This window comes from Rhizomucor pusillus (genome assembly GCF_041956525.1).
Source record: "Rhizomucor pusillus strain CBS 183.67 unplaced genomic scaffold VTP01scaffold_10, whole genome shotgun sequence".
In the NCBI taxonomy this organism is placed as follows: domain Eukaryota; kingdom Fungi; phylum Mucoromycota; class Mucoromycetes; order Mucorales; family Lichtheimiaceae; genus Rhizomucor; species Rhizomucor pusillus.
In genome coordinates this window covers 291,655-308,853 of record NW_027192152.1, presented here as the reverse complement: position 1 = coordinate 308,853, position 17,199 = coordinate 291,655, and the positions used below count along the sequence as shown (strand labels likewise).

Here is a 17,199-nt window from a genome sequence, read left to right as displayed (position 1 = left end):
CACACGTGTCCCACTCGATGCCTCGATCCTTTAGGAGTGAGAGAGAGAGAGTCTGAAGGTTACACTCATCTTTGCAACATTCGTCCATATATGGGTAAAATATGAGGGTCGCTGTTTTACGAGCAGTATGGGAGGCGATGATGCGCGATATCCTCATTTAGGCAACTGGGATCACACAAACTGACGAGCCACCTTTCCGTTAAGGGATGGATTGCTAAGTGAAGCCGTTCCCATCACTGATGTTCCCGATGCGGTCGCTTTTGCGAGATGAACTATGCCCGTCAAAGATCAAGTTCTTTGTTACTCAGCGGTACAGCTCGGGAACTGTGCGTGTAAAAAGACCAGCGTACTCTCCTCTTTGTTGTTGCTGCTGTCACTATATCCATAAAACAATGCTGTCATTTTCGAGCAAAACTTCTTTTTTTCACACTAGCGTGAGGGGGGAAGCAAGAGAGAGAATTTCTCTTAATATGTGTGCAAAACACACCACTATATACGTACTCAGCGCAAAGCTTTCATCCGAAAACAGGTGCTACCGCCGCGTTCTCGCCCGGCGAATCTCATCATATACTGGAAAATAAAATTGGCGTATTCAGTCTATCGAACCACATGATCCATGACAATCTCTCCATCGGGAATTCCCGAAAGAATTCAAAAGAAACAAAAGAAAGGCTATTATTTACAGTTGGTAATGCATATGCATTCACAAGTGAGTGTCGCTTTCTACAAAGAGCTGCTGGAATGGCATTAACTGAAACACATTCTCCATCGTCACAGGGCAAGGAACTCTATGTATCATCAGTGACGGAAAGTGAGTTATTTCAAACTTGGCTAGTGTGCAGTGTACCGGGACGAACACCAACCGAATGGTCAGATCAAAATGACATCTTTATCTGAGTAAAGTGATCTATCTACCCGCTCAAACACATTTACTCATCGCTTCAAGAAGCATTGCATATATAGCTCCAATTTCGATGGATATGAATTACAATGTTTACAGGAATAGCAATAGCAAAACCATTGTACAGAGCAACTGAACAGGATGGGTCCTCCGGCTTCCGCATATTCTTTTGGTTGGCGACGTTAGCTGCAGTTTGCATGTCCATTCACATACTGCAATCTCTGCAAGCAGACAGATAATAATAGCTTTGAGCTGCTGGCATCAATTTTGGGAGCTTATTTCAAATCAATGCAAGTCTGTGTCGCCAACAGTACACTGTACTACGCAGGTAGTGATTATATTAACTTTACAATCTTTTTTATGCAGCTCTAAATGATACGCATCTCTGCCTTTTACTAGCCTCAGTGTGGCAGCGGAAATATCGTTGCTTCTGGGTGTCTTTGCCTATGGATAACAAAACAGTGTACAAACGGGTGCGATGAAGGTACTTATCATGCAAATATTATATCGAAAAATTCATTGGCAATCGCCTTTGTAACTTGAGGTATTAAAATGCATGTGTAACAAGGCATGATCCAGGGCGTATAACTGATATGCGGCCAAATGGATAATGTTGATCTTGTCTGCATCAACGCCTATGATATGAACCTCACTGCTTACTTATACATTATCGGCGTGTCGTCTATCTATCCACAAAGATACAAACAAAACATGTAGCATTAATCATTATGAGTATGGTGGCAAATATTATGCTTTGCCGTTAAAAGGGTCTGCTTTCGGACTTTGCGTCATGGGAGGATTTCTGGCTGGAGCCCGCGCGCTCTTGATCGCACAGCATGGACGATCAAGAAGAGATTATCGACATTGGAGAGGATAACACTGTTGAGCAGGACAATGCTGGCACATTTCTGGAGCTAGAGTACGAGTACATTGCAGCCTGATCGAAGCAGCATTGAAATTAACACCAACATATTTCAGGAACAAGATTGAACAATTTGCGGAGGATTGGATCGAGGCAACACCTGTATGATCTTCAGCGAATGCAATATATGAAAGAAAAGCTTACTAATGAAATTTGGCTTAGAGAGGACCTGAGGAAATGGATGAAGAAACGCGCACACTTATTGAGCAAATGCTGGCTGAAGAAGAGTTCTACTACGGGGCATCTACGCTTCCAGCAAAACGTAAACCAAAACACTCTAAAGACTCCAGCAAAATTTCAAAAAAAGCAAAAACCTCCTGTAAGGTTTTTCTTTTGTGAATGAAATGACGCCAATCTGTTATTTTACTGACAGTATATATCTTTACAGCAATATCCTCCGTTTCATTGCCGTCTCACAAGACACGTTGGACAGAGTCAGAAGATGCTTTGTTGCGATCTGCAGTGGCAGGTGTTTCAGGATTCGATGCATGTGATGGGACTCGAGTATTTACCCTCTGAATCTTAGGAGCAATGCGGTCACGGGAACTGGAAAGCAATAGCAGACATTGTAAAAACGAGGAACGCACTCCAATGTAAAAATCGTGCGAAACATTTGTCACTGAATGTAAAGTATCGTTGTCCTTGTTACAAAAAAAGCCGAGCCTGTAATTTTACTCATACATACACCTAGGCTAATATACCCGCAAAGAAAGATACAGCATCGACTGTAGAAACCATCACCAAGCCGCCGCAGGATGCGCCAAGCGATAATAAAAGCCAAGATGACGATGATGAAGAAATTTCGATAGAAGACGACGATCTGAAACCCGAGATTACACCGAGTGGCGTATCAGCAGCCATAAACAATGATGACAACACGCAGGACGACGAGTCCCCGTCACAACCGAGCGTCATAGATCAAATAGCTCCTCGAACTTTAAGTGAGGACGATGTTGTGACAGACAAAGACGAGCTTGTCGTTCCTGAAGAAACAATAAGCGCTACAAAGGAAACAGATGAACCGAGTAGCCAATCACCTAGTACGCCGATCAAAACTGAGGATTTTTCTGAGGAAAGCAAACCAGAAGGCAATCTCTCGACAGATCAGGAAATCCCCAAACAAATTCCCAAAGATGAAAACGACAACACTCATGATCAGGTGAAACATGTAATTTTTCTTGTGCTATACAGGCATGATATTCATATGGGGAGGGACACCAGCTATTTGATAGATACTCTATATCTGAAGAAGAGAAACAGAGCAATCCAGAATGGTTCAAAAACCGGCAATCAAAGACTCCTGATCGATATCTCAAGATACGAAATCATATTCTTGACTGTTGGGAGAAATGTAAACCTAGATACCTCACAAAGACAGGAGCTAGACGCGGGTTAAAGGATTGCGGTGATGTGAATGCTATCGGTCGCGTTCACTCATATCTCGAAAGCGTCGGCGCTATCAATGTAGGATGTATAAACGAGCCTCCCAGACCACCTAAGCGCGTCGCGCGTGAAATTTACGATGATGACGAACCCTCAGATATGCTGGCAGCTGCTGATCTGGTCATAAACTATGAAGGGTAAGGATATCTAAGATTTTGTACACTATAGGTTTCTAAACCCTGCACCCATAGCCCTCGGAAACGCAAAGTACGCAACGAAGCTGGCGAATGGTAAAAGCAAACCCTTCCCTTCGGTGTTCGATATATGTGATTTACAGTTTCCGCCGTTGCAGGGTTGACCCCAAAGAGTTGGAAGGCAGAGTTATTGAGCATGGAAAGCCTCAAGGTACGGAATACGAATAAGTTATTGTAGGAGATATGCTATAGGCATATTAATGGGTACCGCCTAGTGCAAAGCACTTCGGGAAGACCAAAACGTGTGATCAAGAGACCACAACATTATACAGGAGGTGATGAGTTTAGCCGAGGATACGATCCATTCCGGCTTGTTCCAGTCGAATATTACAATGATCAGGATCGAGCGCCATTTACTGTCGAAATTCAAAGCGATTGCTTGGTGAGTTGTATAATTTTGATCAAATATTCTGAAACTCATATATTATGAAAAAGCTCGTGATGGATTTCCATTCACACCTAGCACACACCGAGATCATTGGACTGTTAGGTGGCAAGTTCCACGTTGACGGTGATGTGAAAACACTGAGAGTAGAGTCTGTATTCCCATGTCGTAGCACAAGCACAGGCATACAGGTATCGTGAAAGCAATGTATCGTAAATAAGTGCGCTGTGGCTAATGTCTGACAGTGTGAAATGGATCCTGCGTCAGAAATGAAGGCGCGTGAATTCTTTTCAGAAAAAGGATACGATGTGGTAGGCTGGTACCATTCTCACCCAACGTTTGAACCACATCCAAGCATCCGCGATATCGAAAATCAAACCTCCTATCAGGTTAGCATGGCTTAGTCAGATGACGATCATGCCAAGCCTTAATATATTAATACCCAATCCTTTTTTCTTATCTAGACCTTATTTCGGCATGAGCAAACCGGGGACGAGCCATTTATTGGAGTGATTGTGACGCCGTATGATCCTGATACTGATAGCGACCACTCTCAAATCCAGTATTTGCACATAAGTCCACGATACAATGAAACGCGATTATTCAGTGAGTTTTATGAAGATCAGCAAACCAAATGATTCTGGGATCTAACAAGTTGTTGGTAATGCTAGGAGTACCGTATGCCTGCAAGCGGGTTGTCCGACAAACCAATCAAGTGTCTCCGGATGTATTGCAGCAATTCAAATCTTTGACGGAGGAGTTCAAAGATTATGAGCAGTGAGTACTACGTGACACTTTTCAAAAGAGAAAAGACTTACACTCAAACTTCAAAAAAAGTAAAATCAATATGACCGAGCCATTTAAAGCACAAACTAGGTTGGACAAGTTATTAGATTCATTGAGATCCAACGTGTTCCTTCCAGTCGAAGAAACATCCAAGTTCCTGGATCAAGTTCGCCAGCTCATGACGAGAGAGTTTATCAGCGCAGAGAGTAGTAGTACTACCACTGCCGCCGCCGCTGACTAATCAATGTAAATAGCCCTGTTCTCTCTTTTCACTTTTGCTTGCATATTCAACTGTTAGGAAGTCCCTATCGTTGCTTTCGTCAGACAAACAATGATGGGTTCGATTGGCTATTGATAAGCACATGGTATTTTCTATATGTCGGCGGACACACAAATGCAGTAGAGTCGATTGCCGCACTGCCGATTTTGGAATAGCGTCGGTATTAATTGCCCCGCCTTCCCGCTCTCTAATACCTCCTCTCCTTTACCTCCTACCTTTTCAATCAAAGCGACCGCACGGAATGCGATTTATTACGAGATTACCGGGAAAATGAATCTCCAGCTCTGTACATCCCCCAGACCGCAGGCGTTTCCTGTGTATAGCAGACGAGTACAAATCCATTGTGTGTGATTATACGGTGATCGCGGACGGGAGTTGGAAGGCATAGACCATGTAACACACAGATGAGGGCTTTCAGATGCCAAAGCGCCAAGACTGTGCAACCAAGTCCCTTAAGGTATCACAAACTTGATGATGATGTAAAACCTTGTTTTGTAGTTTGGGGGTTTGGTGTAAGTGTGATCGGGTTTGAAAAGAACAATTGATATGATGGATGAACAAGAGCAACGAACGGAAAAAAAGCTTTTGGAACAAAAAAATGGAGGGTTAAATGATATCATATTGCAAATGTGGGCAATGCGTCTAGCAATGCCGGATACTTATACAATAAAACAACAGACAAAAATGAGAGCTTTTCTTTTAAAGAGAAAGTCTAGGCGAAAGCGCCGACAACGGCGGCAACCGAAACCAAGAGACCAGCGGCCATGCCAGGAGAAACGCGAACGACAGCAGCAGCGCTGTTTGCAACGTCGGCGTTCAGGGTAGCGGAACCGGAGGCAGCGGCAGTCGAACCAGAGGAGCCGGAGGCAGCAGCACCTGAGGAAGAAGCAGATGTGGAGTTGGTAGTAGAAGAGTTGCTGATAGCCTCGCTGAAGCTGGGGTAGCTGATGGACTGTTCGATGTAAGGGTAGGTTATGTTCATGCAGGTAGCAACGTCAAGGACGTGCTTGTAGTTCTTGACAATGTTGGGCAAGTTGTCGAGAGCAAGCTGCATGGTGGTGTTGTCGATTTCGTGAGTGAGGACAATGTTGCCGCTGTTGGCAAAGGTGCCGTTGCTACCCATCTCAATAAAGTCCTGGTAATTAGCCTGGACTTGCTCAACCGGTTCGCTATTACCGGCAGCCCAGTCGTTGGTGTCGAGGTTCCAGAGGACGGTGGTAAGATTCAATTGGGTGGCGATCCAACGGACACGGTCGTCAACATCACCGAAAGCCTATACATCATTGTTGATTTAGTTTAGCGATAATGTGTGATGGAAATACATCACTTACAGGACGCCAGTACTTGGGAGTAACGCCGGTAACCAACTTGATAGCCTTTTGGGTGTAGTAGAGTTCAGCAAGGACTTCCTCGTTGGTGAGGGTAGTCATCAATTGGTGAGACCATGTGTGGTCGGCAATGTGGTGACCATCCTTAAGACCGCGCATGGCACCGTAGGGCCAGTCGATAACATTTGAGCCAATGTAGAACATGGTTGCCTTGAGTTTGTTTTCAGCGAGATAGTCATAGAAAGCATTGTGAGAGCAGTTGGGACCGTCATCGTAAGTGAGACCCCAAGTTTCGGGTTCAGGGCAAGCATAGATATCAGCATTGACGTTCTCGTGCTTGGGGACCGTGCAAGTTGTAGCGGACCACCAGCAGTCAGGGTCAGTGGACATATCATAGCCGTCAGTGTTGATGCTTCCGTCAGCACTGAGAGTGCGAACAGAAATGTTAGGCATCGAGGACCAGTCAATGGAGTTGTAAAGGTTCTTGAACTCCTGGGTCTCGTTCATGCCATTGGAGGTGGCAGTTTCCCAGATAGTAGGCCATTCAGACTGGTCGAAGGTGAAGGTGGTTGGTTGGTAATAGGTACACTCGGTAGTAACGTCGTAGGAGGTAGTTTGAGCGATGCTAGGGATGGTAATGTTGGTAGGGTCGACCGAGCTGTTAAAGTTAGTCCAGTATTGGACACCGTAAGCAGCCTGGCCAAAGAAAACAGGGACAGCGACTAGCGCGGCGCGAGAAAGGAACGACATTGGAGAGTTGAAAGCTAAAGGGTTTTCTCAGGGCAGATCCAGTGTAGGATTGAAGATTGGGCCTTTATAAACGGGATGCGGGAATACGTTGTTCCCCCGAGCTTTGTATATTTAGATTATGTGCAACACTTGGCGTCGCGGTGTATTCCTATTTTCGAACAATTTCTACAAAAAAAGGTAGTTTCTGCCGCGCAGTCTTGCCTCCATGCATTCAATGACTGTAAATGGCCCTAAATCAGTGAAGCTACAGTCCCACGTTGCACTTGCACCACTTGCACTACTCCTGTCGAAATTGACTTGACACGCTTGCTTCCAGCATATACATGTCGCGACGGATTGGCTGAAAAATTTTGTAGCAGAGCGTGCTTGAATGGATATGTTTCTGAATGGCTGCATATGGATTTCCAATGCCCGGTTTTACGTTCGCCAGCAGACAACGATTTTTCGAAAGTTTCCGTTTTTCTTTTTCACTCTTATTCCGTCTATTGCCTTTTTGTTTATATTTTTCTTCTTCGTTACTCGCAGTTACTCAAGTTCCCTGTTCTTTTCTTGGCAAGCAAACAAAAGATAACAGTAAACCTTCGTACCAATTTAATCGATATGGATCCGCTGCGACACAATGACTATACAAACGTCGGAGACAGCACTCTGCAGAATGCGATGAACGAAGCGCTTGAAGGCTCAGCTAGTAATTCTTTTACAGATCCTTCAACGGAACCTCCATACCTCCTGGACTCGCTCGCACAGCCGTTTGGTGGTGGGATATGGAGCTTTGATGAATTGATCTACGAGCCATTGATTCCTCCCACGGCTGCTGCCCCGCCGACGTTCCCACAGCAGCCACAAAACCCAGCGGCAGCGACAAGCGAAGCAGCAGCAGGAGGAACTACTACTACTAACAACAACAACGCTGTTGCCACGTTTGATCCCTCGATTTCTATACATCCGACAATAAATGTACCCTTCGGAGCAATGCCAGGAGACTATCCACCTCCTGCAAATTGGCACCCGTTAGCACAGGATGCAATGCCTCCGACTCCTCCGCCCACCACGTTCGATGAGGAGTATGTTGCAAGATATGGGCCGCCACAGCCGCAGCCGCCCAGGACCAACGTGAGGCTGCTGCAACCCAGTAATAGTACGAGCCTGCGGCAACTATCGACCTCGTCTCGCAGGAAATCAGCGGACGAGACGCACCGGCGGCGCGGATCAAGTTCTCGGCGCAGAAATTCCGTACAGAATTCTGTGGCACATCAAGTTTCCTTGACGCTTCATGCACCCACGTCTGTTTACAAAGATGGCATCGAATGGATCAATTTTCTCTACTCGCACGACAGAATCGTTACAGAGTACAGCATACGCGCGGATATAGAAAGCGTCAACCTCAATCAAGTGCCAGACGACTTTAAGAATGCAAACACCGTAGGTTCAATCCACTTTTAATCTAAATCCAGCCTTTTGGATTAATTGTCGTGAAATGTTATATAGATCTACCCTCGGGCAAACGTCTCAAGAGAGGAGTACGAGGGCAATCGTTGGGATTATGAGACTAGCTGTAATACCCTGGGCTGGAAGCTATGCTGGCTCAATCGAGATGTCCTGGTCGGAAAGCGTGGCCTTTTACAACGTGCAGTGGACAGTTACCGTAACCGACATCATCAGCTAAAATCCCGCCGGGTCTCCCGTCAAGAGAAAGTGGAGAATGGCACTCTCCGAGGTCGTCGAAGCATGTCCAGGGCGTAAACGAATATCTTGTGTCAATGCGGCGCACGATCTCCACAGTCTGCAATGTAATGCAAGCACATATTTACACACACACGCACGCACACACGCACAAACACACACGAAATAACACCAACCTCCCTGTCTGGCAAACATACACACACGCGCACATACACCTCATGTACATCACCTGTAACAAAAAAAAAGAAGCAAAAAAGTCAGCTCGTTTATTCTTTCTCCCGGATCGTTGTGTAAACATAGGAAATGACTACTTTATAAAATCGAAATGTACAACTTATAAAATTATATAATTCCAGCAATGAATTATAAAGCTAAAAGGTCTACTCCGAGGCATTGCAGATTGCCGTCTGTACTAGCTATTCAAGAAGGTATGCGTGGAATGGTACTGGTTGTTGCTTATATCCTTCTGATCGCCGGCTAGCTATGGAGGAGATAAATTTGGCGTCGTCCTTTGAGATCGTCCCTCCTCGACGGTAGATCATTTGATGTTCCACCATCGGTGGTAGAATGGGTTTCTTGGCAAATAAATACACCTACATACAAGGACCACCCAGCGATCTAAAGATAGCAGTCTTTAATAATTGTTGTAAGCTTTTCCCCCCTCCACTATTTTAGCACGACACGTAGCACAAGTGTCCACGGCCAGCTTGACGGGCCATTAGCGCGTGCTCACTGAATGAATTCTTCCAAATATAATGATGATGCAACAATGCCGTTTATGACACGATCCCATTCTAGATATGTGCGTTCATTATCGAGGTCCAGTGGTAATGAGCTACGACTACAACCTGCTTTGGTATTCATAAGAATGTCATGCTGAAGACGACCGGTTGTGCATAGATATCTGATATCTCAGTACCAGCTGGGGAATGTTGGTCAACGTACCCATAGTGACACCCTATATTGTTTTTAAGCCTCTGTAACAACTGATCAATTTCATATCTGTACAAGTCTACTATTGGTCTTCTGACCATCGAGGGTCGATTAGAATGATGAGAGAACGATGGCAGGTGGGAAAGTCGGCATGCGTATTCAATGCGTTAAAACCTCACTTCGTGTTCCATCGTGAGATACAAAATATTTACACTAGGCTTTTATTTCCTCATACATATAGCAATAAAAGTATAAATGTTATTTATACATTCGGTTCATTGGCAATACCAACAAGAGCAGAGTCAGAAACTAAATGACTCTTTGGGTCTTGCAGCACTGTATAGGTGACAAACCATTGCAATCGATGAATAGACCTACACGGATGATTCAGAGCTCAATGAGAAGAAAACGATATACTCTCTCCAATTTGTAGTCTTACCAAGGCACGAATTGCCACCATTGCAAGGCCTCCTCGTACTTTAATGCGCGCACACCTCCCCAGAATCCTAAACCACGGAAGCCGTCAGAGGATCTTGTTCCAAAACGCTCAGTAACCTCTGGCCGGCCTGCTAGGGGAGCACTGCATGCTAAAGCTGGTCGAACGCGGTCAGTGTAGACAGGTAGCCTGATCAGATCAATAGGGCTGCGATAAATAAAGGGGAATCTGTAGGGGGATGTCAAAGGCGACAATCTCAGGTGCACAATAATAGCGGTTGGAATGGCAGTAAACCACCAGTACCCGAGCTTGCGCAAGGCTACCGGGTATATTCTAATTAGTATACCCAGGTGCGAGTACAAAGTTCTCCAGACTTACACAACAGAGTATCGATGATCGTGAATTTGCCCTTATTGCGTCGATCAAAAAGCTCGAGACGGCGTTTAATGACCAGGCTACCTTCGGTGGCCGTGGGTTTCCCTTCGACTTTCCGTTCAGCTTCGCGCTCGATATACTGTTCGACAGCCTCTTTCTTCTGTTCCATAGGCTCCATCTCTGGCTCGAGTTTCTCCGCTATGTATAACAGCTAATGTCAGACATTGTTCTTTACAAGGCATTGTATTCTTTTTTCCTTACGTTTTTCATGTTCTTCCATGTCACGCCACTTTCGCATCTCCCTGCGAGCACTATCCGCTAGCATTGTTTCTTCATCATACACTGGCTGCGTATGCACAAGTTTGGGCGGTACGGACGGCGGTGCCTCGTCAAGGTTACTCTTTGTGACATGTGCAAACGAAGGCGACGCTGCCACCTGCGGCGTAGCATCAGATCCTCTCTCATGCTCGTTCGCATCTGCCGCCTCGCTGAGTTTTGATATCTCTGTAAACAATGCCCTATCTTGTTTCGTTTCAGGCGAGGCGCCCTGGCCTGCCATCAAGTTGGATTGACTTAGTGTAGGGAATTCCTCGTGTGTTTTGTCCGCCAGTGAGCGGTTTTCTTGCATCTTTTGAGCTTCGTCGTTCAGCTTTCTCAGTTCTACAGTGCGGGGTGCAGGCGTCCGCTCTTTCTCCTCAGCGTCGCCTTTCGCAGCAACCTTGGCAAAGCTCTGGCTAGGAGGAGGAGGTGGAACTTTGACTAAAACGATCACAGACAGTCGTCAGCTGTTGTGATCTCTCTCAACAATCATGGCGTGATCCAAGTTTTACCTGAGCTGGCACCAAGCATATCTTTTACATCGGGAATGCTCGACAAACTTTCTCCTTCTCCGGATGTACCCGAAACTGGGCTTGCGTCTGCAGTAATTTCAAGCCCGGGGAAATCTTTGTTACCAGCTACTGTCGCAAATGATCGCTCCGGATGTGGTGGGACAGTGGGATCTGGGACTGCAAAGATACGTTAGATGACAGCACCTCTATACATTGTTGCCATGTAATTTACCTTTTTTATCCTTATTGTTATTATGGTTTAGAAGGTCACCAACACCTTGCGAAGAGACAGATTCCGATTGCTTTCCTTGAGCGGTCTTCTGCGGTAATGGATACTCTTGATCTGTGTAACGCGGTGCAGCCTCCCTGGCCTTGTCGGCATACGGCGTATTTGTCTCTTCTTGATTCGATTCATTATCTTTGCTATCATTTTGCTCCACTGCGGGTGCAAGTCGGATTAACATAGCATCGTACTATTTCTTTAAGGCTTGTACTTGCCATTTTTCTTCTCCAAAAGGTCGCGCACACCCTGCGTTGCACTTGCTTTTGCGTTATCCTTTTGTGCTACTTGTTGCGGTAATGGAAACTCAGTCTCATCGTTATTTGATGGATCGTCGCTCGAGTGCCGTCTCTCATGTGCAGAGGCGGCTACGCTTGCCCACGATTCGCCCAAGGCACTACTGTGTGTGGAAGTGTCTGTCTCGTGAGGGAAGCTCATTTCATATGTCAACTACTCGGTAATGGTATTCGCTTGTCAGAAGAAAGCCCAAGGAATGATATTCTCAAGTATACCTTTTGAACGCGTAGTAAATAGTTTAGTTAAGAGGAAGAAGTGGGGTGAAAGCAGCCGCGTATGAAACCGATGAAGACAAAGGAAAAAAAAGTGCGATCATAGCATGATGTCATGGGTATAGGCGGCGGGCAAGAATAATCATCAGCTTCCTAATTTTTCCCAAAAACGTTTTCTTTTTCTTTCTGTGCATCCCCACATATACGCGTCTACGAGTTAAATCTAGTACCATCCAAATAACAATAAAACATTCTGTTATTTGGGGAATAACTATGGATTGGACTCCCTATTGTCTTTTTAGTGGAATCCTCCCGCTGACGACAGACAGGTAAACGAAACTCCGGTGATGACGGATTATGCTCAATATGTGTGTGCTTGTCCAAACTTTTTAGATCGAACATCAGTTAGTTTACAGTATCGTGAGGTCAAACAGAAATATGAAAAGGCAGATGATAGACTTTTAGCCGGCTGTGATCCTTTACGTTCCTCCACTTATCTGGGTGTGTAAATGAATAGACTCATATAACCTTGTCCTAATATCCACGTGGAAGCAAGCTGTACATTGGACGTACTCTCATTCCGAATGATAGATATCATTTGGGGAAATGCATGTAGTCCCTTTGTGTACATAGATTGCAGGAAGAAAGGAGCGAAAATGCAAAGCTCTGAATGATTACCAAAAACGGGCCGAATGAAGGAAATTCTTTCGACGGGTTCTAGACCTTCGCTTCGAATCAAAGTATGTTTCACCTGGGTGGTGCTTGGCTTTGAAAGAGGCATCCCTTGCAATCATAAAACGAGATATTACCAGTTACCGCGGACCTTCCCTTTTCACTTTAGATACTTGCAAACAAATGACCAAAGAGGGAAGGGGAAAGAAACATACAAAAAAAAGAGGTATACAGAGAGAGCTGGTCCGTGCAACCGGACGGCTCTAGATCGATTCAAGTGAGACCTAGCATCCCCCGAAAAGACAAATGGGCAAATGCTTCCTTCTTTTCCCTTTTCAAACACACATTTTTCCAATCATCACGTAGTCGTTTTGGATTTGCAACCACAGCTTCTCGTTAACAGTGGACCGCCACGAGGTCCAAAGCGACGCAGGACGACAACAGCCGGTTCCTCATTCTTATGCTCACCGTCCTCTTCTTCCTTGGTCGCCAGACCAGGATCGCCTTCTTCTTCTTCTTCCTCCTCCTCTGCAAATCAACAGATCAGCTCAAACGATCGTCCATCGCAATCGTCAGCTTTGGGCAACAACCAGTCTAAAATACCTCGCTATGCACAGCAAACTCTCAGTTATACTCTAAAAACTGCACAGATACCAGAACGAACAATGAATACAAATTCATCAAGCAAAGCAAGTAGCAAACGATCAATTACGCAAGCGACTGGCAGGCTAGACGTTGCGTCTACCGTGGCTGTTGCTGAGCAAGCATGTATGCCAGAAGAAACATTCTCCTTCTCCCTTGCTATCTCCTCCCCATCCTCCTCGACATTTCCTACCACCACCGCTTCCGCAATACCAGCCGACCATAGTAGTAGCAGCAGCAATAGTAGCAGTAGTTGCAGTAATAATAATAATAGCAGCAAAAATGTTGTCGCGCCGCAAGTAGCTGTCCGACACGCATTCAAAACCTCAGATATCATTCACGACTACAGCTGCTACATGTTCAAACTCAAACTGGATAATAAGGGCAGCATAGGTAAGCATACGCAATCCTGAATTGTAAGTTGACAAGGTTACTAAGTGTGACAACGCAGGTGCTCTTTGCTATTTGCCAACGCAAGTGCAAAATCTAATTGAGATATATCACACGGTATGTCTATTCGTATGGTATTTGGAGTCCGTGGAGAGACTAATATGCAAAGTAGGAGGTGCCTGCTGGATATCGCAACATCGGACTGGGTGATCTGCTTGTGAAACGAGCGCTTGAGTGGGTGAAGCAAAACAGACTCCTCATTATCCCAACATGCCGCTTTGTGCAGCGGTATCTGCGACGGTATCAAGAGAATGAAAGCTGTATTGTAAAATGTGAACAGGAAGCGATTGAGCGGCTTGCTTCTGCTCGTCAACAACAAGAACAACAATAAAGACTGGGGCGCACACACATCTGCGATCTGAAAACATGATGCTTGCCCTACTGTGACACAAGCGACCCACTTTGGGCCAAGTGAAAATGAGCTCGTTGAAGCGGTACTTACTTGCCCTCCTTTTCCATACTTGCCGTTCTCTTTTTCCTTTTCTATCTTCTTTTCAGTCCTCTCTGCTCATGACAGCCACCACTGTCGCGCCACCTGTCACTGAGCCTGATCTATATCGCAGGGAGCCCGAGGTACTTGCTCGACGCTCTCCATCAGTCAAATCCTCGGCCGAGAGTAGACGGAATGCTTCAACGATTGCTCGGCAATCTTCTGTAAGCAAGCACGATGCTTCTTCGCACAGCCAGTCGAGCACGCTGGATAGCAGCAACCACCATGGTAGCAACGGCAAGCGACGCAGCCAAGAAAGTCTTGCTCGAAAGGCTTCCGAACGCCGAAGAGTGCTGAGAGTCGGTAACTATGTCATTTACCGCAAGACCATTGGTGCTGGCAGCATGGGCAAGGTCAAACTCGCAGAGTGCTTGACTGACAGTGACAGACAACAGGTTCGTTGCTCAGTGCAAGGAAACTCTCTCTTTTTCTTTTTTCTCATGCACTGATGCACTGTAATGTTCCTTTATATATGTATTTTCATTCATAGTATGCAGTCAAGATCATGCCCAAGGTGAACTTGGCAGCTATTGCTGATAGCAACAACGCCAAAGCCAAAGACCCCAAAGACACACCCAAGGAACGTGAGCAGCGTACAGTGCGGGAAATGGCCATGATGCAGCTCCTGCGCCACCCAAACATATGTCAGCTGAAAGAATGGATCAATGAGGGCGACTATTATTACATGTTTTTGGAATACGTGGATGGTGGTCAGTTACTCGATTATATCATCAGCCATGGCAAGCTGCGCGAGAAGCAAGCCCGCAAATTCGCTAGACAGATTGTGAGCGCATTAGGTAAAGCGTCAAAACGATAACACGATGTTCAGGTCCAAAGTGTATTAAAGAACGAGGTTTCATATAGATTACTGTCACCGCAATTCAATTGTACATCGAGGTAAGCACGAGCTCGCTTGCCCTTCTGGAGCTGGCCGGTTGACTCCATCTTTTCCGTTTTTGGACAGACCTCAAAATAGAAAACATCCTGATCACGAGCAACGAGGACATCAAGATAATTGATTTCGGCTTGTCAAACATCTACTCGCCCTCACGGTTGCTAAGCACATTCTGTGGCTCGTTGTATTTCGCTGCACCTGAGCTGCTCCAAGCCCGCCATTACACTGGTCCCGAGGTCGATGTATGGAGCTTCGGAGTCGTGCTCTACGTCCTAGTCTGTGGCCGCGTGCCTTTTGATGATACCAGTTTGCCCGCCCTGCACGCGAAAATCAAGGCAGGGCAGGTCGATGGATACCCTGATCACCTAAGCAAAGGTACTGCATGCACAAATGATCACATGAGTTAACTTCTCTGACACATGCATTAGACTGCATTGATCTGTTGCAGCATGTGCTTGTTGTCGACCCGAAACGACGCTATACGCTTTCTCAAGTGCGGAACCATCCATGGATGAACAAAGGGTACGATGAACCGATACAGAACCATCTACCGCATCGCCAGCCTCTGGAATCTATCGACATGGACATTGTAGAGGGAATGGGTGGGTTCGGATTCGGTGAACCTCGTGAAATCTACGCAAAATTGGAAGCCATCATTGCATGTTCCGATTACCAGCTAGCAGCATCGCAGATAGATCAGAACTATCAGCAGCAGCTCTTGAATGGCACACAGTCTAGCAAGCCACGCTGGCGGCGAAGTCTGCGCAACAAACGAACGTCTCAAATCCAGGACGACCCTCTATCTCTACCTGCCATGTATGATCCTTTGGTCTCAATATATTACCTCGTCAAAGAGAAGAAAGAATATGACAAGAGACAGAGCCAATTAAATCGTGCACAGCAAACCGCAGCTTACTCTACACCGACTCTGCGTCGTTCCAATAGCACCATCACCGCTCGTACTCGTCTAGGAACAGGAGAAACTACCTTGACGCGTAGAAAGACTGACCGTGCACCCAGCACTCCTAAATTAACAACGCCCGAAACTTCGAACCTTAGCCGATCTGGAAGCGTTAATTTACCCACTCGTTCTAGCACTGCCCGCTTGTCTTCGACGTTACTTTCACGAAGCAAGAGTGCTGCTCGGCGCCTGGGAGCGATCCTGCCTAGCAACAATGTCCAATCGCCGCGATCTTCAACAGATGCGAATGCAAACGAGAAAGCTTTGCCTCCTGTTCCCGCATCAGCCGACAACAAACCATCTAACACGCCAACTGCATCTGCCTCGACTCCACTCAAGAAAACGTTCCAGCAATTCCTCAAGGTTGATAATAGCAGTAATAATGCTAATGACGACAAGAAGCCGCGCGGAACATGGAGAAGATTATCCATCAACCGCGGTGCCTTCAAATACCAGCGATCATCCATGGAACAGACAAAGAATTCAGACCCGATACCGCCAGTGCCACCAATCCCTGCAGGGCGAGTATCCGAATCGGGCGACGAAGGACCGATGCCAACATTGGGAGCACATCCAAAGAGCCTATTCAACTTTAACCGTCGACACCTCTTCCGAAGCACACCCAAAAAGATGATGGATGATTTGAATGATCTGCTTTGGCTTATGAACATACGGACACAGCAATCGGTTGTTGATCCATTCACGTTGCACTGCACATGCGATTATCCCGATTGGCTGAAATTCCTACGTCGACCTGAGAACATGGAACACTCGACTCACTCGAGCCGCATAGATGAGCCTGAACTTCCAATGGATCAGACCGCCGCGCAAGGGGAGCCGCTGCGTTTCACAGTTTTGATATACCAGGCTCGATGGGCCGGTGGTAGACTAGGTGTCAAAGTAAAGGAAGCTGAGGACGAAGCATCTAACGGGTCGCAACGCACAAAGATCTACAGAAATTTGTACCACACTATTCTTTTTGAACTTGGCAAAGTAGCTCAACAACAACAAGAACAACAACAGCAGCAGCAACAGCAACAGCAATCTTAACCAC

General features: G+C 46.1%; 6 protein-coding genes across 6 annotated transcripts; 4 read left to right on the top strand and 2 right to left on the bottom strand.

Moving 5' to 3' along the window:
- Nucleotides 1-1,737: 1,737 nt before the first annotated feature.
- Nucleotides 1,738-4,872, top strand: VTP01DRAFT_1100 (uncharacterized protein; the record flags this gene model as incomplete). The annotated part of the gene is made up of 15 exons (XM_069379414.1): nt 1,738-1,820; nt 1,880-1,925; nt 1,986-2,142; nt 2,212-2,288; nt 2,350-2,448; nt 2,515-2,982; nt 3,045-3,403; nt 3,458-3,496; nt 3,559-3,611; nt 3,676-3,842; nt 3,896-4,036; nt 4,091-4,234; nt 4,310-4,451; nt 4,517-4,622; nt 4,683-4,872. 15 exons carry the CDS (start codon nt 1,738-1,740, stop codon nt 4,870-4,872), a joined length of 2,271 nt encoding a protein of 756 aa, XP_069238508.1.
- A 751-nt stretch (nt 4,873-5,623) lies between these two features.
- VTP01DRAFT_1099 (uncharacterized protein) lies at nt 5,624-6,989 on the bottom strand (the record flags this gene model as incomplete). The annotated part of the gene is made up of 2 exons (XM_069379411.1): nt 5,624-6,184; nt 6,243-6,989. The coding sequence occupies 2 exons, from the start codon at nt 6,987-6,989 to the stop codon at nt 5,624-5,626; spliced, it is 1,308 nt and encodes a 435-aa protein (XP_069238507.1).
- A 600-nt stretch (nt 6,990-7,589) lies between these two features.
- Nucleotides 7,590-8,732, top strand: VTP01DRAFT_1098 (uncharacterized protein; the record flags this gene model as incomplete). The annotated part of the gene is made up of 2 exons (XM_069379401.1): nt 7,590-8,411; nt 8,478-8,732. The coding sequence occupies 2 exons, from the start codon at nt 7,590-7,592 to the stop codon at nt 8,730-8,732; spliced, it is 1,077 nt and encodes a 358-aa protein (XP_069238506.1).
- Nucleotides 8,733-9,867: 1,135 nt separating this feature from the next.
- Nucleotides 9,868-11,964, bottom strand: VTP01DRAFT_1097 (uncharacterized protein; the record flags this gene model as incomplete). Its single annotated transcript, XM_069379390.1, has 7 exons — nt 9,868-9,979; nt 10,045-10,360; nt 10,420-10,614; nt 10,678-11,175; nt 11,247-11,423; nt 11,479-11,685; nt 11,745-11,964. The coding sequence occupies 7 exons, from the start codon at nt 11,962-11,964 to the stop codon at nt 9,868-9,870; spliced, it is 1,725 nt and encodes a 574-aa protein (XP_069238505.1).
- A 1,057-nt stretch (nt 11,965-13,021) lies between these two features.
- On the top strand, nt 13,022-14,130 carry VTP01DRAFT_1096 (uncharacterized protein; the record flags this gene model as incomplete). The annotated part of the gene is made up of 3 exons (XM_069379379.1): nt 13,022-13,742; nt 13,801-13,856; nt 13,912-14,130. 3 exons carry the CDS (start codon nt 13,022-13,024, stop codon nt 14,128-14,130), a joined length of 996 nt encoding a protein of 331 aa, XP_069238504.1.
- A 179-nt stretch (nt 14,131-14,309) lies between these two features.
- Nucleotides 14,310-17,195, top strand: VTP01DRAFT_1095 (uncharacterized protein; the record flags this gene model as incomplete). The annotated part of the gene is made up of 5 exons (XM_069379368.1): nt 14,310-14,684; nt 14,780-15,086; nt 15,154-15,186; nt 15,254-15,559; nt 15,613-17,195. The coding sequence occupies 5 exons, from the start codon at nt 14,310-14,312 to the stop codon at nt 17,193-17,195; spliced, it is 2,604 nt and encodes an 867-aa protein (XP_069238503.1).
- Nucleotides 17,196-17,199: the final 4 nt, after the last annotated feature.